The sequence below is a fragment of the Nycticebus coucang genome, chromosome Y (assembly GCF_027406575.1).
Source record: "Nycticebus coucang isolate mNycCou1 chromosome Y, mNycCou1.pri, whole genome shotgun sequence".
Classification (NCBI taxonomy): domain Eukaryota; kingdom Metazoa; phylum Chordata; class Mammalia; order Primates; family Lorisidae; genus Nycticebus; species Nycticebus coucang.
Window position 1 is genome coordinate 34988419 of NC_069805.1, and position 24098 is coordinate 35012516.

At 37.8% G+C, this 24098-nt stretch overlaps 1 protein-coding gene across 1 annotated transcript in view; it reads right to left on the reverse strand.

Moving 5' to 3' along the window:
- Window positions 1-24098, reverse strand: part of LOC128579076 (ankyrin repeat domain-containing protein 26-like) — a 161988-nt gene that overhangs the window by 95784 nt on the left and 42106 nt on the right. Inside the window, exons 6-9 of the mRNA XM_053581353.1 lie at window positions 17477-17505; window positions 17314-17395; window positions 14404-14471; window positions 2097-2157 (exon numbers count right to left, since the gene is read on the reverse strand). Of these exons, the coding sequence (XP_053437328.1) occupies window positions 2097-2157; window positions 14404-14471; window positions 17314-17395; window positions 17477-17505 (240 nt within the window). The remainder of the gene's footprint in view (window positions 1-2096; window positions 2158-14403; window positions 14472-17313; window positions 17396-17476; window positions 17506-24098) is intronic.

Below are 24098 nucleotides of genomic sequence, written 5' to 3' on the forward strand. Positions count from 1 at the left end.
AGGATCTGACATGTTCTGCAGCCTGTGCTCCATTTCAGAAGGAACACAGGTGTGATGACAGTTCAGTGGAGGTTATAATCCATTTCTCATTAGAGAAAGGGTTCAATCGATCTACATGGATAGATCCTTGTAAAATAACAGCTTTAAAAATGTGATTTTTTTTCCGTACCCGTAAATACACAAGTATACCAATATTTTTTGTGTCCTCTACTTTGTCATATTAATTTTCTTCCTCAACTCACATAAGAGGTATGCAAGAAATTATATATACTGACCTATCAATCATGAACTATTTATCAAAAAGGAACACACTGAATGGCCACAGAATTATGAGGTATAAATGAAATTTTATATTCCAAAATCACTAGACTATTCACTGGACATGACATTAAAATTTATAAAAGTCATACATAAGCTTTTAGGCAGTTTTTCACATTTTTAGAATATTAAGGGATACGTATTTTGTTTACCTACTTTCCTCTTATACAGATTTAATCAAGTGATAAGTGTATTGTTTCTAAAATTAGTGTCCTTGGGGTTGTCACATTAATCCATTAAGGGATTTTAGGAAACAGCTGCTTTATAGGAAAAAATAGCATTTAAAAAGCCAGTCATCTATTTTCAAAGTAACCTCATCTGATTAACTAGTATCAATGAAAAACATATCTCTGATGCCTGATAATTCCAGAGAAAAGAAATGCATCTCTGTGGTCTGCCTCAATCCCAGCATTTCTTCCTCCTTCCAGTAATCTCTGGGGCTGCAATAATCCAATCTTCTATGTGTGTGCCAATTTCCTGAAGCCACCTGAACTGAGTTCTACCACGTTTGCGCATCAGGAATGAGAAATTACCTAGCAAACTTCTTTCTTCCCTGCCTCTGTGCCCACTCACAAACCCTCTTGCTTTGCAAAAAAAAACCTTGAAATCTGACATTCTGACATTTGCATTCCTTTGATGGATTATTTACACCACCTTTTTCCTCTTTATTTAGCACTAACATTTTATACCTAGAATTTCAATCTCTCTATAATTCAGTGTTATCCTCCATCTGGAAACATGCTCAAAAATAAGACCAAAACAAAGCTTTCCCTTGATTCTAGGTTGGAAGTATTCTTCAATGGCGCCTATTACAGGTTTCCTACAGAGAAGTCTATACCCTAGTTATTCAAGGTGGTGTGAGGAACAGCAGCCCTGGACTCACCTGAGAATGCATTAGCACTGCAGAATCACAAACCTGCTCAATCACAATGTGCATTTTAACATGGCCCCCACTGATGTCTTTATGTTTGAGAAGCTCTGGTCTCTAAAGAGTGGGATATACATTCCTTTCCCTGAAATTATCCTTTGGAATATAGACTCCAGTTCCTCTCCATCACATATTCCACACGGAAATGGTATTTAAAATCACAAAGTTTCTAATGGAATGTTAGAGGTTTATAGCTTTCCTGGCCTCTCCACAACTAAGCCTACTGTCTTCCATCCAATTGCATCCAATTGAACCATATGTTATGAAGAACCATCACTTTATACGACATGAAATTGCATACATGTAACATCTCCACTCTCCATCAGACAGCTCTGCATGACCAGGGGCCTCAGACCTTAATGCCTTGCCAACATTAAGAAACACACAGAAAACAGGGAAGTTGGTGCTACTTCTCTCACTCCTTTTGGCACTGGAAGCTCATTTTATTATATTCTTCCCACCTGTATAACACCTTGATCTACATTTTATTTAGGAAGTATTTTACTGAACCACTTTGCCATTACATCCATCTGCTCCTTTTCTCTCCATGTACCCCCTGTACTGTCTGCTTTCCCTTTCTTCACTCCCTTTTGTAAACCTGTTCACTTCCTGATTTCCTGACTTTGCTCAGCTTTCAGACTATATGGAGATGGGATAAAGATTCTGCTCCTTTAGTGATACTCTCTGTTTCATCCTCACTTGTTCCTAACACCTGTTTCGCTTTTTCATTTTATTTTTTTTAATTGTACATGTAATAGGTGGTTTTCTTTGGCATTTATGATATCTTGGTGCTCATGTTTTTCAATAAACATTCTTTCACATGACATTTTCCATAAGATGCAGTCCTTACCATTTACTTGTTCTGGTACTGTCTTGGTTCCATTTGAATTGCCAGTCCCAAAAGAATGACTCTGTTAAAAGTAACATCAATATTGAGTTTCAATTACAGTATAATAAGTGGCACCAAGATTTCCTAATCACTTTCTTCAAAAATGTCTGAATTTTCTACTCTAAAAACAATAATTTTACCTTTAAATAAAAGAAGAATTTCTTGAAAATCAAAGCTTTGCAACCTTACATATGCTCTCTAGATGAACCTTATCTTTCACCTAGGTATTGCTATTGGTACTGTCACCTCACATGGACAGCCAAAGGAAACATATTCAAATGCAAAATCTTAACTCATGTCATATTGCAACAAGGAACTTACTTCTCCTTCCATAACATTACTTTGTATTCCCTAACACAAGTGAATGTTGCAAAAGATTAACACATGGGTTGTCATAGTTCTGGCATTACATCATTAAAATATTTTTAACCCTAGAAATATTTCCATGTTAACATTAGATACTGGCATAATGGACAACTTTGGAGTATGTTGTGTTAAGTATAACCTCACCATTGTCAACACTCCTCTATTTAGCTGAACAATTCCTTGACTACATCTAAATATTTTTGATAAAATGTTTGCTCATAGGGAAAATGCTTTAAAGAAAGGAAACCCTATGAGAAGAAAAACTTGACGGGGCAGAGCATGACAGTGGATGGGAAAGACATTTAACTGAGCTCTCCTGGAGAAGGCCAGACCATTGCCAGCATGGAATATTGGCATGGAGTGGTAATTCAGGGTGTATGGTGATGTGGTGTACTATTGCATTTGCCGGATCCTGTAAAGCCCCACCACAACAGGCAAGTTTCTGTGAGTCCACTCTGGCTTCAGTGGAGGCTGAGTCACCAGCAGTGGCCTCCATGACATCCAGCCTCCCCACAGCTGTCCCAGAAGAAGCCTTTCATGGTTTTTGGTTCTTAGGGGAAGCTGGGCATTGAGTGAAAAGATTGTAGTGTGTACTCCTGAGCAGAATTTTGTGGTCACATTAGGGTGCTATCTAGCGCAGTTCTGCTGCAGTTTGGCAGTGGGTGAAATATTCTCATGGGGAAAGTCCCCATATAGAATGCCACCATTGTCATAAAGGGCACCAGATGGTTGTGGGGGGACCCTTCTGCTGGGGGCCTATGATGTGGTAATCTGTGTTCTTCCTGTGAGGAGTGGACCTACACTCATGAGGGGCTCCCGAACTCCATGGGAACTGTTGTAGAAGAAATCTGTCAGACCTGTGGCTAAAGAATTTTTGAGAGCTGTGGAATCTCAGATCAGCAGAGCCTGAGTGCTGAGCAGGTGAACATGCGATCACCAACAGCTAACCTGGGAAACAGCTCTAAGCCTGAGGACCAGAGAGAAGTTAACAGTTGTGTTGTTTGTCCCCCATATTCACTGCACCATCAGGTGTTCAGGAAGTACATATTGCAACATAAATGTATTCCTACTAAAGTTGTATCCCTACCTCATATACATGTGTATGTTTATATACATGTACTATATAAACAAGCTAAAATCCTGAACCAAAAAAAAAAAAAAAATACAGGAACCCTTGCCCTTGTTGAATGTAAATATGGAAGTTAGTTAAAGAATCAGCCACACACACACACACACACACACACACACACACACAATTTCTTTGGGTTGATATCATTGTTTCTTTTATTTCTCTTCTTTCCTTCCTCTATTGGTTGCTGAGATTGCTTACATCAGGCTATTTGAGCTTCTTTCCCCCCCCCCACTTTATCTTATTTCAATGTATTTTGTTTCCTGTTAAGTTGTTTGGCTGATTCTTTAACTAACTTTCATTTTTACATTCAAAAAGGGCAAGGTTTCCTGTATTTTGTTGTTGTTGTTGTTGCAGAATTTTAGCTTGATTTTTTCTGTCCCCACTTCACTCCTCAGCATTCTCTCAGTTGATAGAGACTCTTCTCTATCACCTCTCCCAAAGTGCTTCTGCATCAGCTAGGATATTCCCCTCCCACATTTTTTTTTCTTCTTGGTGTGTTCTCTTTCTTCTTTATTTATTTGTCTCCTCTCTCTCTCCTTTGATTAAACAGTACACTTAATTTTATGTATCTATTCTCATATTGTATTTTTATTTTTTCTTCTTTTTCCATCCTTTCTTTGCTGAGGGTGGGTGTGACACAGCGGTGGTCTGGCAGGTAGATTTCAGCAGTAGTCTGGCTCAAAGAAGCCAGGAAAACTTTCTAGTGTTGGCCCCAGGAAGATAGTATTAGGAAGATCATGCTGTAAAACTTTCCTATTTTGCTCTATATTTTTTTCTTTCTTTTTTCATCCTTACTCAATTTTTGCTTCTTGGTTTCTGGGTTTGTTGTTGTTGTTTGTTTGTTTTTATTAATGGCAGAGGAAGAGTCAGGCTGTGTTCAAGCTGGTAAGGAGTGCCTGAACTAGAGGAATCCACCCAGCCCAGATCCACAAAAACCTTGAGCTATAGGCTTGGCCATACATGCCTGAAATATAACCTGCTGAAAAATAACATTTGTGCTATCACTCTCATCCTCCCTTCCTATTCTCCTTTTCACCTGTTCTTCAATTTTCTTCCATTATTCCCCCTCCACACGTTGGCTTTTTTTTTTCTTTTGTGTTCCTTTCTTTTGCTTTTCTCTTACTCTTTCCTTCTTTTTTCCATCTTTTTTTTTCTCTTTTTCTTTCCTCTTGCCTCTCCTTGCTTACTCCTACTCTCCTCTGCCTATTGACCCCACAACAAGAGGCCTCTTCACCACCTAAAATCTGAGACAAGGTAACTTGAAGGAGAGGAGGAAGTGAGAAGGAGAAAGGAGCAAAAAGAAGTGAACAAGAAGAGAGCACACATGAGGAGGGACCAAAAGAAAAACTCAGGCACCATGAAGAACCAAAATAGAGCAACTCTTTTTTTTTTTTTTTTTTTTTTTTGTAGAGACAGAGTCTCACTTTATGGCCCTCGGTAGAGTGCCGTGGCCTCACGCAGCTCACAGCAACCTCCAACTCCTGGGCTTAAGCGATTCTCTTGCCTCAGCCTCCTGAGTAGCTGGGACCACAGGCGCCCACCACAACGCCCGGCTACAAAATAGAGCAACTCTTCCAAGGGACTGTCAAGAAATTTTTAAGGAAGACTCTTCCTATAAGGAATTAATGGATTTAACAGAAAGGCAATTTGAAAATATGGATGATTGAGACACAAAAGGGATTGAATAAGAAAATGGAAAGACAAAACCAAAGGTCAGATGAGAGATAGGTAGATATAGGATGCAGATGAGCTGAAATAAGTGAAGCAGACAATCAGGGAATGTAAAGAAGCAGTCAAAAGTATCAAATAGAGTATACCACAAGAACATCAGAGTTAGAGCATAAAGTCTGAGTTAACACAGGATGTTACAGAGTCAGAAAAGAAGAGAGAGAAAGCAGAGTAGGAGCTTATAGAACTAGGAGATGCCATGAAGCATTCAAACATATGGATGATATGAATACCAAAAGAGGAAGAAGACTGACCCAAAGGCAAGGAAGCCCTACTGGAGACTATGATACATGAAAACTTTCCTAGTTTTACTAAAGATCCTGACACACACTTTTCAGATGGATATCAAACCGGAGTCATCTCAATTCTAACAGAGCCTCTCCAAGACACAATTTGATCAACGTGTCACAAGTCAAGATGAAGGAGAAAACTCTGCAAGCAGCTAGGAATAAGTGCCAATTGACCTACAAGGTCAGTAGGTTGATAGCAGACTTTTCAACTGAAACGTTCCAAGCCAGAAGAGCATGGTCATACACCTTCAACATCCTTAAACAAAATAATTTTCAGCCCAGAATCCTGTGTCCTGCTAAACTTAGCTTCAAAATGGATGGAGAAATCCAATCTTTTGCTGATATACAAGCACTGAGGAAATTTCTCACAAGAAGACCAGCTCGAAAGGAAATACTTAGACCTATTCTCAATACTGCACACCACAGTGAACCACTAACAAAGAAAATACCTAGAAGCCAAAAACCAAAGCTTAGCTTCCACAATGGCAGAAAGGATAAAATTACACAACAAACCATCTCATAATGACATGAATAGACTTCTACCACTCTAATCAACATTCTCAATAAATGTAAATGGATTGAATTCCCCACTGAAGAGGCACAGGCTGGCTTATTGGATAAAAAGACAAACAAAAACAAACAAACAAACAACAATAATAAACCCCAAGACATCCATATGCTGTCTCCAGGAGACACACCTAGCCCTGAAGGACAAATCAAGCCTCAGGGTTAAGGGACAGAAAACAGTGCACCAAGCAAATGGAAATCATAAAGGGTTGCAATTATATTCTCAGATACAATCAGATTCAAAGCATCTTTAGTTAAGAAAGACAAACAAGGACACTTCATAGTTGTAAAAGGAAGAAAACAACAAGAAGAGACCTCAATTTTAAACATTTATGCACCTAACTTAAATACTCCCAGATTTATACAACAGACCTTGACTGGTCTCAGCAATGTGATATCCCAGAATATCTTTTTTTTTTTTTTGTAGAGACAGAGTCTCATCGTACCACTCTCGAGTAGAGTGCCGTGGTGTCACACGGCTCACAGCAACCTCCAATTCCTGGGCTTAAGTGATTCTCTTGCCTCAGCCTCCCAAGCAGCTGGGACTATAGGCACCCGCCACAATGCCCAGCTATTTTTTTGTTGCAGTTTGGCCGGGGCTGGGCCTGAACCCGCCACCCTCGGCATATGGGACCGGTGCCCTACTCACTGAGCCACAGTCGTCACCTATATCCCAGAATATCTTAACAGTCAGGACTTCGACACCCTTCTGACAAAATTGGACATATCCTCTAAACAGAAACTAAACTAGGCTACAAATGACTTAAATATGACTCTAGAACAAATGGGTAGAATACACCATCCTAAAGCAAAAGAATGTACTTTTTTTTTTTCATCAGCTCATGGCACATGCTCCAAAATAGATCACATCCTATGATACAAATCAAATCTCGGCAAAATTAAAGGAATAGAAATTATATCATGCTTCTTCTCAGAACACAAGACTATAATACTGATGATCAACTCCAACAAAATTGTTCATGCCGACACAAAGTCTTGTAAACTTCACAACCTTATGCTGAATGATAGTTGGGTTCAGAAAGAGATAAAAAAAAAAGGAAAGGGTTAATTTCTTCAAACATAACAACAGTTATGACACAAGTTACCAAAACCTCTGGGATGCAACAAAATCTATCCTGACAGGAAAATTTATTGTGCTACAAGCCCACCTTCAAAAACCCAAAATTGAGTGCATCAGCACACTCACAAATCATCTTATGGAATTGGAAAAAGACCCTAATCTCAGCAGAAGAAAAGAGATAGCCAAAATTAAATCAGATGTTAATGAAATTGAAAAAAAAAATTCAGAAAATTAATGAAATAAAAAGTTGGATTTTTGAAAAAGTAAATAACAGATAAACTTTTGACCACACTAACTGGAAACAGGGAAGTAAAATCTCTAGTCACCTCAATTATAAATGATAAAGGTGAAATAACAACAGATGCTACAGAGATATAAGAGATTATCACTGAATACTTCAAGAAACTCTATGCCCAGAAATTTGACAATGTGGAGGAAATGGATCAATACTTGGAAACATGCCCTTGTACTAGACTTAAGAAGAAATAGACTTTCTGAACAGACCAATTTCAAGCAGTGAGATCAAAGAAGCAATAAAATATCCCCCCACCCTAAAAATGCCCAGGTCAGATGGCTTGACACCACAGTTCTATCAAACTTTCAAAGAGCAGCTTATACCCATACTGAAAAAATTATTCCAAAAAATTGAGGAGGAAGGAATCTTCACTAAAACATTCTATGAAGTAAACATAACTCTGATACCAAAACCTGGAAAAAATGCAACTAAAAAGGAGACTACAGACCAATTTTACCAATGAATATAGTTGCAAAAATTCTCGATAAAATCCTAGCCTGTAAATGACAGTTTATCATTAAAAAATTCATACATCACGGTCAAGTAGGATTCAGCCTAGGGATGCAAGGCTGGTTTAACATATACAAATCCATAAATGTAATTCACCATATCAATAGAACCAAAAACAGAGACCATATCATGCTCTCAATAGAAGCAGAAAAAAAAAATTTGGTAAAAATGAAACATCCTTTTCTAATTAGAACTCTGAAGAATATAGGCATTGGTGGTGTATTCCTTAAACTGCTTGAAGCTATCTATGACAAAGCCACAGCTAATATTATACTGAATGGGATAAAACTGAAAACTTTTCCACTCAGAACTGGAACAGACAATGTTGTCCTCTATCACCACTACTATTCAAGGTAGTGCTGGAAGTTCTAGCCAATACAATGAGGCAAGAGAAGGAAAGAAAGGGGATCCAAAAGGGGGCAGAAGAAGTGAAGCTCTCCCTCTTTGCTGATGATATGACCTTATAGTTAAATAACCATAAGGATGCAACCAGAAGACTCCTGGAAGTGATAAAAAAAAAATACAGTAATGTCTCAGGATATGAAACCAATGTCCAAAAATCAGTAGCTTATGCAAATGCCAATAACAGCCAAGATGAGAAGGTAATTAAGGACATAATACCCTTCACAGTAGCTTAAAACAAAATGAAATGCCCAGAAATATACATCACCAAAGAGGTGAGCGACCTCTACAAAGAAAACTACGAACCCCTAAGAAAAAAATAACAGAAGATATTAACAAATGGAAGAAGCTCATGGCTGGGAAGAATCAACATTGTTAAAATGTCTATACATCCCAAAGCAAACTACAGATTCAATGCCATTCTTATTAAAGTACTCCCTGTGCTTTCAAGAGCTGGAAAAAATAATTCTTCATTTTGTATGGAACCATAAAAAATTCCATATAGCCAAAGTAGTTCTTAAGGGTAAAAACCAACCTGAGGGCATCAGCATACCAGACTTTAGGCTGTACTACAAGGCCATAGTGGTCAAAACAGCATGACACTGACAAAAATAGAGACATATACATTTGGATTTGAGTAGAAAACCAGGGAATGAAACTAACATGGTACAGCCACCTAATCTTTGATAAAACAAACAAGAACATATATTGGAGGAAAGAATCTGTAATCAATAAATGGTGCTGGGAGAACTGGATATCCACATGTAAGAGACTGAAACTGGACCCACACTTTTCTCCACTCACAAAAAATGATTCAAGATGGAAATAAAGACCTTAATTTAAGGCATGAAATGATAAAAATCCTCAAAGAAAGCATTGGAAAAACACCGGAAGATATCAGCCTGGGGAAAAGACCTTGTGAAGAAGACTTACATAGCAATTGCAACAACAACAAAAATAAACAAATGGGACTTAATTAAATTAAAAAGCTTCTGTACAGCTAAGGAGACAAGAACCAAAGCAAATAGATAACTACACAATAGGAAAGGATATTTCCATATTTTGAATCAGACAAAAGATTGATAACTAGGATCTACAGAGAACTCAAATTAATCCACAAGAAAAAAGCCAACAATCCCATAAATCCCTGGTCAAGAGAGACGAATATAACCTTCTCTAAAGAAGATTGACTAATGGCTAACAAACATATGAAAAAATGCTCATGATCTCTAATTATTAGAAAAATGCAAATCAAAACCACCCTGAGAGATCACCTAAACACAGTGAGAATAGTACACATCACAAAATCTCAAAACTGCATACACTGGCATGAATGTGGAGAGAAGGGAACACTTCTACACTGCCAAAGTAATACTAACTTTTTGGAAGGCAGTGTGGAGAACCCTCAAAGAACTCCAGGCAGACCTCCCATTTGATCCTGCAAACCCATTACTTGGTATCTACCCAGAAGGAAAAAAAAATCCTTTTCCCATAAGGACACTTGCACTAGACTGTTTACGGCAGCTCAATTTACAATTGTCAACATGTGGAAACAGCCTAAATGCCCCCAAACCCAAGAATGGATTCATAAGCTGTGGTATAAGTATACAATGGAATAATATCCAGCCATTAAAAAAGATGGGATGAATATTTTCTGATTCATGCCTCAGGAACACGTGCAGTATGTACTGCTTTTCCTTCTTCATAAGTGCCTGTAGAAGCAGAAGCACTGTGCCCTTTCACTTGAACAAGCCCACACTTCATTTCTCTAAAGTTATCAAGTCACAAATTTTGCATTACTAGATTGAACCATAGTTCTGATATCTAATATCCAATTAATGGTGTTTGGTTCCTATTTCTTGCCACTACACTTTGAAAGTCATGGTCTTCCTTCATTCCAGTGGTAACTTCTGAGTTCCTTCCTTCTTTTAGTGTCAGTATAATTTTCACATTTCTCCTCATGTTTGTTAAATACATGTCCAGGTTCTTTGCACATTATTAACATTTTCACATTATACTTCTTTTCATTTAAATAAAGTTCAGAATGGGAGAAGATATTTGCAGGTTATGTTTCTGACAAAGTTTTGATAACTAGAATCCACAGAAAACTCAAGCTAATTAATAAAAAAAGAACAAGTGATCCCATTTCATTGTGGGCAAAAGATTTGAATGGAAGCTTCTCTGAAGAAGACAGGTGCATGGCCTGTAGACACATGAAAAAAACTACTCATCATCCCTATTCATCTGAGAAATGCAAATCAAAACCTCATTGAAACATCATCTAACTCCAGTGAGAGTAGCCCACATCACAAAATCCCAAAAGTGCAGATGTTGGTGTGGACGTGGGGAGAAGGGAACACTTCTGCACTACTAGTGAGAATGCAAGCTGAAATGTTCCTTTTGGAAAGAGGTTTGGATAACACTTAGGGAACTGAAAGGAGACCTGCCATTTGATCCTGCAATTCCTCTACTAGGTCTATATTAGATGACCACAAATCATTTTACAACATAGATATTTGTACCACAATGTTTATTTAAGCCCAAATCATAATTGCTCAGTCATGGAAGAAGCCCAAGTGCCCATAGACCCATGAATGGATTAACAACTTATGGTGTATGTGTGTGTGTATGTGTGTGTGTGTGTATATAATTGAATATCATACATCCATAAAATGATGAAGACTTTATTTATTTTATGTCACATAGATGGAGCTGGAACATATTCTTCTTAGTGAAAAGTATCTCAAGAATGGGAAAAATGTATCCAATGTACTCAGTACTATTATGAAACCAACATATAATCCCACACACTTTTACACAAATGATAAAACAAAAGTGTAGCCCAAAATGACCAGAGAACAGGAGAGGAAGGGCAGGGGTTCGCCATGTAGATGGAGGATAATTGGTGGGACATCATCTATGGTGCATATTAAGGGTACTGGTGGGACATCATCTATGGTGTATATTAAGGGTACATGTTAAATCTATTAGGAGTAGAGTATAAATGTCTTAACACAACAAATAATTAAGTGAGGTGAAGGCAATGTTAACCAGTTTGATGTAAGCATTCCAAATTGTATATAAAATCAGCACATTATACCCCATAAAGGCATTAAGGAACACAGTTATGATTGAAAAAAAAATTATGAAATAAAAAATAAAATAAAAACATCATATTAAAGACATAAAAAAAAAACTTAGTGTCCATTCATTTCAACTGTAACTTCTGAGTTTCTTGCTTATTTACTGTCTGTAACATTTTCACATTTCTCCTCACCTGCGTCAAGTGTATTCCTAATGTCTATCTGGATTGTTATAATTTTCAGAGTTTATTTTTTTCATTTAAATAAAGTTTAGAGGGTGAGTGGTGAGTATTCCTAGGGGACACAATGTAGGCATGAGATAAACAGATATTTTTTATGAGTGAGGACTTTTTCTTGAGAAAATGCCTGAAGCACTAAGGAGTGGACACTCCAGGTGCATCTTTCCCCTCACAGTCTGGTATACTATTTGTTAAATTAGATGAAGCTCTTTTTTTTTTTTTTAATTATTGGGGACTCATTGAGGGTACATAGAAGTAGGTTACATTAATTGGTTTTGTCAGATAAGGAGCCTATTATATTTGTATCCTGCCCCGCAAAAGGTGAAATCTATCCCCCACGCCCTCCCTCCTTCCTTTTCTCAGCTCTCCCCATCCCTCACCCCCATTGTGTACTAGGACCTTAATTGTCCACATATCAGAATTGAGTACACAGGGTTCTTATTTCTCCATTCTTGTGATGCTTTACTAAAAATAATGTGTTCCACATGCATCCAGGTTAATACACAGGATGTGAAATCTCCGTCTTTTTTAGTGACTGAGTAATATTCCATGCTATACAAATACCACAGCTCTTAATCCATTCTTGAGTTGGTGGGCATTTAGGCTGCTTCCACATTTTGGTGATAGTAAATTGAGCTTCAATAAATAGGCTGGAATAAATAGGGAAAGGTTATTGGCATATTTTGATTCAGACAAAAGCTTGATAACTAGGATCTACAGAGAACTTGAAGTAATAAACATTAAAAGAGTCAACAATCCCTTAGATCACTGGGCAAGAGAGATGAATAGAAACTTTTCTAAAGAAGACAAACAGAGGAATGGCTTATTAACATATGAAAACTGCACATCATCCCTAATAATTAGAGAAATGCAAATGAAAACCACTCTGAAATACCATCTAACCCCAGGGAGAATGGCTCACATCACAGTCTCAAAACTGTAGATGCTGGCATGGATGAGGAGAGAAAACTCTTTTACACTGCTGGTGGAACTGCAAATGAATACAGCCTTTTTGGAAGGCAGTGTGGAGAACCATCGAAGACCTCAAGCTAGACTACCCATTTGACCCTGCAATCCCACTGCTGGGCATCTACCCAAAAGAAAAAAAAATCCGTTTATCACAAGGACACTTACAGAAGGTGCTTTTAAAAAACTTTGCTTCTTCCTTACAGTAACTCAGCTATAGGGCAAGCAGGAATTTTGTATTATTCATAGTTTTAGTCAGAACACTGTTACAACTCATTTCTTAGGTGTTTTTATTGATTTCCCCATTCCACTTCACCTTGTTTGACCCCACATTTGCTCATACTTTTGCACACAAGGAAGTTCTGAATATACAGATATATTCTATCAGTCCTCATTTATTCCTAGTCAGGAGACATGTTTTCATATGCAAACATGCAATATTCTTGTGCTTATTTTGTTTCTCAGTTGTGTTTTCTGTCAAGGAGAATGTTCTTTCCAAAATAAAATTAGAAAATAAGAATCGTATTGGAAAACTTCCTAAATGTATTTATCTACTCTGAAATCACTGGCTTGTAAATACATGTTAAAAAATAATATTCCTTAGAGAACACATAGAAAAAAATTGTGAACTAGCAAATGTAACATTCTCATTCAGTCCAGAATTAACTTATTATCTTTAAAAATGACCAAATGCATCAGTAGATAACTAGTGTGAATACAGAGCCTCCCTAACTAAAACCTTCTAACCTCAATAGTGGCCCCCCCCAAGACTGCATTTCCAAACTGTTTGTAAAAACTGATGATAACTCAAACCTGGGAAACTATACATTATTACATGATAAAATCAATAGCAATCAGAAAGAAAAGCCAATCCTCAAATGTAAATTCAAATGATATCCATAATATGACAGTGCTATTTTCTGACACAGACTATCTATCTGCTTAAGCCTATGACTAAGATATTCTAATGTCCTCTTAAGACAGTGCGTGAAGGAACCTTGATACCATTTAATAATGTCCTGTAGGTAAGTAGTTACAAACTTGCTGCTGCACCCTCACATCAAAGTCCCATTCTTAAGGTAGGATTATCTTCATAGGCACAGTCTAATGACCCCTTTCCCTCTCTCAACACACACTGAACTGAGCCAGAGGCCATAAGGAGAAAGAAATACTTTACCTGGCATGAATGACTGGCAGTATAAAATTCCACTACAGTTTGGGACATTGGGAATGGTGATTCTTTGAACATGAGTCCAACTCAGTGGCCATCTTGGTGAAATTGCTCATAATTTCTCTTGCTTAGTAATATGATTCCGTACTTGGCAATACCTTCCTTATTATATAAGGTTATAAATCTAAAGAACCAGAAAAACATCAGAAATTCTCTGCCTCGATTCCAAGGACAAAGATTAGCTATAAGTCACTCCTCACTCTAGCAAGGTTTAAGTTTTATAACTAGTTAAAAAAACTCCCTCAACTTAAACATTAGCTTATGACATATGAATTCTAAAATACTATTCCAGTAGGAAATGTCCCTTGGACTATGTCACATCATTCATACAAAGAAAACAGTATTAAACCAGAAACATAAATGTAAATTTGTTTATACCTGTGGCTTGTCATTTTCATCTCCTTTAGGCTCTTCTTCCTCTTCTTCTGATGTAACAAAGTTGTATACTGTAAATTTCATATATTTAGGTAAATGAGTTGATTAGAATGATGTGATAAAAGCTATCAGCTTTATAAAAGTGGATAGAAAGCTACATTTCTGTTGATTTTATAAGTTGAGTTTAGATGAAGTTAAGTCTTTAGCAGACTATAGACTTCCTTAAAAAATACTCCTAATTAATCTAACAATCAGTTGCTTAGAATTATGTGGTAAAAGCTATCAGCTTTATAAAAATGGATAGAAAGCTAAATTTCTTTTTATTTTATAGATTGAGAGTTAGATGAAGTTGTCTTTAGCAGACTATATACTTCTTTAAAAAATACTCCTAATTACCTAACACTTGAAAAACCACTCAGAAAACTACTAGGCATTAGTGTGTAAAAGGCACACAAAGATCACAGATTCACGCAGAAATTCATCCACCCAACATAAATGACAAAGCCATCATAAACAAAGAAAAAATTTTCAATCCAGGAAAACATATGAAGTAGCCCTGTTTACTTCTTTCTCCTACTTAATAGAACCTGCCAGGCATTGCACATGTTATTCACTAAGTTGCTGTTACTTTTTATACCATAATCAGTGTATGCCCTGTGACTTACGTGTGAAATGCTTTCCTTCTAATATGCTGACAATATTTGTTCCGTTTGTTCTTTACTTTTTTCTTGTTATTTTTCTCCTTTCTTTTCTTTTCTTTCATTCTTTCCTTCTCTATTTATGGACACAGATTGCTATGTGAGGACTCTGTTAATTACAGCTCTTTCCCTGGACAAACGGCATCTACTCTCTCACTGAGGCCTCAGCACTTACGGATTTCTCTTCTGCACCTTCCCCACCTGAACTATAAGTTAATTCTTTCCATTTCTATTCCCCAGATCCCAAGGCTGTAGGACACAATATTCCACAGCATTGTTGGGCACACAGTTTTTATCTATTCTACTTGATAATTATACTGTGGTTAAAGGGAAATGAATAAGATCTGTCAAGGTTGGCTTTTCCAGAAGTCATGTCTGAACTGAGAAGTAAAGGGTGAGATGAGCAAGATGAAAAGATGGAGAGGCCAGGAAAAAGGGAGAGCAGGACAGGAAGCAGCAGGAGTAAAAACAAGTCTGAAAGAGGATGTGCATTTGTCCAACAGAGAGGGATTGGTTCAGAGGGCACTCCCAGAGGTAGTTCAGTAATGCTAGTGAAAAGACAGACACACAGGAAAAGGGCTAAAATGGAGAGTTGAGAAAAAGTCAGATTGTGAAAACCCCATGTGAGACCTAAGGTACTATTATAGGTACTATATTACCAATTCAAGGTCTGCTTAATCATCCTAATGGCCCTGGAGAGGGACCACAGTTAGGGAAGGTAAATTCCAGGGCCACATGTATAAACAGAAGATGACTTACAGGCTATACTGCAAAATAAATGCACTTCTGAAATATATGAGTGGTTCCAGAAATGTTTCACATAATGTTAGCCTCCAGTGTAATGTGGTTTTTTATGGAATGAATAATCTGAGTTTTGTATTATAATTTTTTTCAATTTCAATGCTCAGTATAGTAAGATTTTTTAAATTAAATCATAGCTGTGTACATTAATGCAATCATAGGGTACAATGTGCTGGTTTTATATACAATTTGAAATATTTTCATTGAACTGGTTAACATAGCCTTCATGGCATTTTCTTAATTATTGTGTTCAGACATTTATATTCTGCATTTAGTAAGTTTCACCTGTACCCTTTTAAAATGCTCTGTAGGTATGATCCCACCATTTACCCTCCATCGACCCATCCTCTCCCTCCCCTCCCCTCCCTTACCCCTCTCCCCATATTCTTGTGCTTTAATAGGGTTATAGCTTTCATATGAAAGCTATAAATCAGTTTCATAGTAGGGCTGAGTACATTGGATACTTTTTCTTCCATTCTTGAGATACTTTGCTAAAAAGAATATTTTCCAGCTCCACCCATGTAAACATGAAAGAGGTAAAGTCTTCATCTTTCTTTAAGGCTGCATAATATTCCATGGTGTACATATACCACAATTTATTGATCCATTCCTGGATCGAAGGGCACTTGGGCTTCTTCCATGACTTAGCAATTATGAATTGGGCTGCAATAAACATTCTGGTACAAATACCTTTAATGTTTACAATGGACTGTATACAAAGGCTCCTAGGGATCCCCAATCACATTTACTTACGAATGCCCCTTTTCTAATCTGCGTTCAGAGTGTTCAGTTAAGTGTGGTACACGTATGTTGGAAAGGTATAGAGAGCTTAAATTAAACAAGGGTACTAGTGTCATTCTCAACAGATGCAAAAAATGTAAAGTTGAGCAAATAAAGAAGTTGCAATGTATACCATCTTTGTACAGTTTTATGACACAAAGACTAATTCTTGGCAATATTTATCACCAGACGCACTTTGAAAGTCTATGGAAATAATGTCCAGACAACTCCCGGTGTTGATTACTTCTGTGTAATATATTCAATAGTACGGAAGGACTATTTCCTACTATTAACCTTTCAGGATCATGGTTTTAAGACTGTGTCCACCAAATAGTCATAAAGGAATGATTAATTATTTTACTAATAAGGATACTCCCTCACACAAACACACTCTGCTAATTGGATCATCTGACTTCCTTTGCATCATCAGTGTAAAATCAGTAAGATGGAATAATTAAACATGACTGAGATGTTAACATGGAGTGCTCCTCTAAGTAAAGATTTGAATTCCAAGAAGCACTTGGAAAGTTGTGGAATCACCAAATTCACCTCTGTCAATTCCCTAACAAGGACAGGGAAGTCAAATCAGAGAACAATGGGAGGCAGAATAACAACAACAACAAAAGAAAATTACCTGTTGCAGCTGGTTTAACTTTAATCCTTTGTACTCCTTTTTTTGGAATAGGAGGTTTTATATCAACATCACGCACAGTAAGCTTTGAAACAAATTGTATCATAAGTAAAGTATAATTTCACATAATGTACAGAAAATAATTCAAGACAATGAATATTAGTACCTGATACTGAGGTTGTGTCTTAACATGCACTGAAAAAAAAAGAGAATATACAATCAGTGTAAATGACACTGTAAATGTAAATATGACAAAGCCAAACATACAGTGGAGGAGAGTTCCTATTGAGCAGAAGCCTCAAGCTGGGCTTTGAAAATAATTACTTTAGGTTTCAGGCTGCTTTTTCTCTCTTTTATTGGTGGATTGATTGATTTATGGGCAGACAGGAGCATGACAGACAAAAACTGAAGACAATAGGAATACAAGTTTAATATAATATACAGTTAAAACTTCAAAAGTGAGATTATGTTTCAAATGAAAATCACTCATATAGAAAAGTGCACATACAGAAGAGTGAAGAGTGGTCTTTATTTGAAGGAGCAAATCATGACCCAGAGAGCATAAAAGGCAAGGCCGATGGCAGAAGCTTACAGCATGTCTTTACTACAACCCAAAACATCATTTGTACAATAGGCTGCAATTAACTGCCAAGTTCTTCAGTTTGTGGACATCATTTAGGAAGAAACACAGCTATGATGACAGTTCAGATGAGGGCATAATCCATTTCTCATTAGAGGAATGGTTCAATCGATCTGCATGGCTAGACCCTTGTAGAATAGCAGTTTTAAAAATTTGATCTTTTCCACACCCACAAGACACGCAAGTATACCAATATTTCTTCGGTCCTCTACTTTTGTGCTGTTAACTTTCTTTCTCAATTCATATAAGAGGTATGTGAGAAATTATACTGAGCTATCTATGGTGAATTATTTATCAAAAAGGAAACACTGAATGGCCATATAATTATTAGATGTTGGGTGGCTCCTGTGGCTCCAAGGAGTAGGGCACTAGCCCCATATGCCAGAGGTGGCAGGTTCAAACCAAGCCCTGGCCCTAAAAAAAAAAAAAAAAAAAAGTTAAAATGTTTTTAAAAAAGAATTATTAGATGTTAATGAATTTTTTGTATTCAAAAATCACTAGAATATTCACTGCACGTGACATTAAAATTCAGAAAAAATAAGCTTTTAGGCTTTTTAAAAAAATTTTCAGAATATTAGGGGATACATATTTTGCTTGTATTGTTTACTTTTATACAGATTGAATCAAATGATAAGTGTACTGTTTCTAAAATGAATGTTCTTGGAGATCTCACATTAACTCATTAAGGGATTTTATGAAACAGCTACTTTATAGAAAGAAATAGCATTTGCAAAAAAAGCCACCCATCTTTGTTCAATGCAACCTCATCTTATTAATTAGTATCAATGCAACATATATCTCAGATGCCTGATCCTTCTGGAGAAAAGAAATGCCTCTCTGTGTTCTGCCCTAATACCAGCACTTCCTCCTCCTTCCAGTAATCTCTGGAGCTGCAGTAATCCAGTCTTCTCTGTGTGTGCAAATTTCCTGAAGCCACCTGAACTGAGTTCTCTCATGTTTGCTCATCAGTAACTGAGAAATTTCCTCGCTAAACTTCTTTCTGCCTTGCCTCTATGCCCACTCACAAGCCCTCTTGGTTTGCAAAAAAAAAAAAAAAAAATCTTGCAATCTGCCATCTGCATTCTTTTGATGGATTATTTCCACCACCTCTTTCCTCTTTATTTGCAATAACATCATATATCTAGTATTTCAATTTCTCTATCATTCATTGTCATCCTCCAGCTAGGAACATGCTCAGAAATAAGAGCAAAATAATGCTTTCCCTTGATTCTCCGTTGGAAGTGTTCTTCAATGGTGCCTCCTACACATTTCTCTACAGAGAACTCTACACCCTAGTTATTCAGGGCATTCTGAGGACCAACAGCACTGGAAACAAATGAGAATGCATTACGACTGTAGAATCACAAACCTGCTCAATCACGATGTGCATTTTTAACATGGTCCCCAATGATTTCTTAATGTTTTGAGAAACTCTTGTATTTAAAGAGTCCACATTTCTTTACCTAAAAATATCCTTTGGAATACAGCTTCCAGTTCCTCCCAGTCACATATTCCACACTGAAATGGCATTTAAAATCACAAAATTTCTAAGGGAATGTTACTTGGCAACAGCTTTCCTGACCTCTCCAGGAGTAAGCCTATTGTCTTCTATCAATTGAATTGAACCGTATGATATGAGGAAACATCACTTTATATGATGAGAAATTGCATACCAGTACAGTTCCACACTGCATCAGACAGCTCTGCATGACCAGGGGCCACAGACCTTAATGCCTTCCCAACATAGAGAAACAGGGAGAACATGGAAGTTGGTGCTACTTGTCTCACTCATTTTGGCCCTGGAAGCTCATTTTATTATATTCTTCCCACCTGTCTAACTCCTTAATCTACCTTTTATTTAGAAGTATTTTATTGGAACACTCTGCCATTACATCCATCTGCTCCTTTTGTCTCTATGTATTCCCTGTACTGTCTGCTTTCCCAATTCTTCATTCCCTTTTGTAAACCTGCCCTTTTCCTCATTTACTGACTTTGCTCAGCTCTTGCACTATATTGAGATGGAACTAAAGATTCCATTAATTTAGTGATACTCTTGATTTCATCATCATCTGTTGCTGACACCTGAGAAGAGATACAATTTATCACTGTTTTGCTGCTGCTGCTTCTTTTTTTTTTTTTTTCTACCATACATATCTAAAAGCCAAGGTTGTTTTTGGTGCTCATGTTCCTCAATAAACATTCGTTCACATGACATTTTTCATAAGATACATTTTTTACCCTCTAATTGTTTGCATACTTTCTTGTTTCCATTTGAATTTCCACTTCGAGAAGAACCACCAAAATCATCCTTGCTAAGATTCTCCAATAAATTATGTTAATATTAACATCAACTATTAAGTTTCAAGTATGTTATAGTTACAATAAGTGGTATCAAGATTTCCTAATCACTTTTGTCAAAAATGTTTGAATTTTCTTTTCTTTTTTTTTTGTATTTAAAGAGTCCACATTTCTTTACCTAAAAATATCCTTTGGAATACAGCCTCCAGTTCCTCCCAGTCACATATTCCACACTGAAATGGCATTTAAAATCACAAAATTTCTAATGGAATGTTAGAAAAAACAGAGTCTCACTTTTTGGCCCTCGGTAGAGTGCCGTGGCCTCACAGAGCTCACAGCTACCTCCAACTCCTGGGCTTAAGCGATTCTCTTGCCTCAGCCTCCCGAGTAGCTGGGACTACAGGTGCACACCACAATGCCTGGCTACTTTTTGGTTGCAGTTTGGCCAGGGCCGGGTTTGAACCCGTCACCCTCAGTATATGGGGCCGGCGCCTTACCGACTGAGCCATAGGCGCTGCCCAAAAAATGTTTGAATTTTCTACTCTAAGAATATTTTTTTTTAACTTTAAAAGAAAAAAAGAATGTCTTCTAAACCAGAGCATTGCAGCCATACATATGTTCTCGAGATGAACCTTACCTTCCACTTCTGCATGGCTACAGGTTCTGTAAATTGAGCATGGGCAGCCAAAAGAAACATATTTGAAAACACAACATTAACTCATGTTATATAGCAACAAGGATCTTACTTCACCTTCCATAACATTACTTTGCATTCTCCACCAAACACAGATGAACATTGTGAATAATATAATACATGGGCTATCATACTTCTGGCATTACATCCTTAACATATTTCTCACTCTAGAAATATTTCAGTGTTGACGTTAGATACTGGCATAATGGGCAACTTTGGAGTATGTCATGTTGAGTATAAGCTCAACAATGTCAATGGCTGCTTCATTTAGCTAAACAAGGCCTTGAAGACATCAAAATGTTCTGTGATAAAATATTTACTGATAGGAAAAATTGTTGAAGAAAAAGAAATCCTCTCATAAGAACAACTTGCCTTATGTTTATGTTTAAGTAAAAGAAGCAAACAGTACATAAACTGTGCATCTCCTTCCCAGTTAGGGAACAACTTCAAGAAAGTATGGCAATCCTTAATAAAAATAGAAGGATAGGAACAGAGAACACATCTCTTAGAAGCACCTAAAATGTTCTGGGCACTTGCTTGTACATTTTCTTTTCTACACATTATACAAATGAACATAAAAATCATGATGAAGATGGTGACCCTCAGTTCTGCTAATCAAATCTTTATTAATTAGATGTAATTAATAAAACATGCAAACTTGGAAAATTAGAATGGACCAGACAACTGACAAAGGAAAAAGCAGCAGAGGCAAGGGAACCATCTACCTCGTTTTGAACTTGAACTTTTTCTTCTCTGAAGAGCTCAATCCAAATAAAGCATCTCCTGGATGCATTGTAATTAACTATGCCCAAGTAAACATGAGGGAGAGAATTGTGCAAACAGCCAGATGTAACTAAAGTATAACCTACAAGATGAAGAATATTAGAATTACTGCAGATCTCTCTGCGGAAACTTTTCAAGCCACAAGAGGATGGACATCCATTTTCAATCTCCTAAAAGAAAATAACTTTCAGCCTAGGATCCTGTATCCAGCTAGACTGACTTTCATTTTTGATCAAGGAACCAAATACTTCACTGACACACACATGTGGAAGAAATTAGCCATAACTAAGCCAGGTATCAATGAAATTCTCAGACTCATCCTCCATCATGATCAGATTAATGGTCTACCACTGAAGTAAACTCACCCAGAAAACCTGGAATGAAATCTAACATCCACAATGGTGAAAGGATTGAAAATGTCCACTGTCGGGGAGGAGGCAAGATTTCCACAGAGCCAGATTTCCACAGAGGCACCCGTCCAAAAGGAGGGTGAAAGGACAGAAGTTTACCAAGTAAGCTGATGGTTTGGAGCTGAGACAGGAGTGAAGATTGAAGAACACATCACCCCTGCTGAGGCGAGCTAAGAACCCAAGGAAACAAACAATAAGTACAAAACCCATCACCAAGTGGATGTAAGTCCTCTCCCCCATGAGAATACCTCACAGTATACTTTCTACAAACAAGCAAGCAGAGTTCAGATCTCCTCCTATTTTATCCCATGTGAGAGACACTCTATAAACCAGAACTCCTTCCCCAGAGACGTACCACTAGTGTGCCATGGCGCTCTCCCACCAGCCATAAAACTTAACATAGACTCTACCTGCAATTCTGAACTCCCACCACTCCCCTCCACTCTCACCCTATATTCTGGAAAGCCTGTCCCCCATAGAGTCCAGATTCTTGGGCATTTTCTCGAGAGCTGTGGACAGGGCATGGGCTGTTCTGAGTCTGTGCTAAAACAGAGGCATGGGTGGAAAGTGGGGACTGTGAAGCAAGGGAGCCATACAAGAGAAGAAGAGATGGCACCCCATGGGGGCAGCACAGCAGTGGCAGTGGCATGAACAATAGGGCTCACACCCCTGGTGATGTTTTGATGAAACAATTCCCGCCTCTCTTAGCAAGAACAGGCAGCTGGCTTCTGCTCTGGGGGCAGCCATGGGTGGAACAGATCTGAGATGGACACACAGGCCCATGACCAAAGGATACGCCTGAGGCAGTACCTGTCTTGGAGTGGCGTGACAGGGACAGACAATAGTATCCATGTGAACACACAGAAGGTATACAACCAGGGCAGGGCTGAGTCAGAAATGCTGCTTCTGCGAGCCCAAGATGCAACTGGCCCCCAGAGGAGCATAGCTGGGACAAAAGCAGGTGGAGCAGCAGCATCAGTCCAGGGAAGGGCTGAAACTAGAGCCATTTCTAAGCTCTAACTGTACCTGCCCCAACACAGAGTGCAATGGAGACAGAGATGCCAGCTCCATGAGAATTGGTGCAACAGGAGCGATACAGGGCAGTCATAATTTCTGTTAACTCAAATAGCACCTGGCCTGCAGGAGAATATACCCAGGAAAGAAATGCAATTTCTGTGAGAATTGAGTTGTCTGAAGAATTCAATGAATTCAAAGACAAAGTCAACAAAGTTTTGACACATTGAGGCAAGAACTTGCAGCCCTCAAAGATCTGAGAAATATAGTAGTATCCCTCAGTAACAGAGTGGAGCAGGCAGAAGAAAGGATTTCTGACATTGAAGACAAAGCTTTTGAATGCTCCCAAATGCTCGAAAAAGATGAGAAATGGAGAGCAAAAATGGATCATTCTCTCAGAGAGCTCTGAGACACTTCAGAGAAAACTAACATTTGCCTTTTACCAATTCCTGAAGGGGATGAGGTTGCCTCGAAAGCCACAGATACTCTACTGCAAGGGATAATTGAGGAGAACTTACCAAACATGGCAAGAGATTCTGAAATTAAGAGAGCAGACAGTTTCAGAACCCCAGCATGACTCAACCCAAATAAAGCATCTCCCAGACATATTATAATTAACTTCGCCAAAGTTAATATGAAGGAGAAAATTCTACAAGCAGCCAGACATAAGAAAACCATAACCTACAAAGGTAAGAATATTAGAATGACTGCAGATCTCTTTACTGAAACTTTTCAAGCTAGAAGAGGGTGGTCATCGACCTTTAACTTCCTACAATGAAATAACTTTCAACCCAGGATCCTGTATCCAGCTAAACCGAGGTTCATTCATGATAGAGAAGTTAAATACTTTAATGACATTCACATGTTGAAGAAATTTGCCATAATGAAACTACCTCTCCAGGATATTCTCAATCATATCCTCTATTGTGACCAGCACAATCCTCTACCA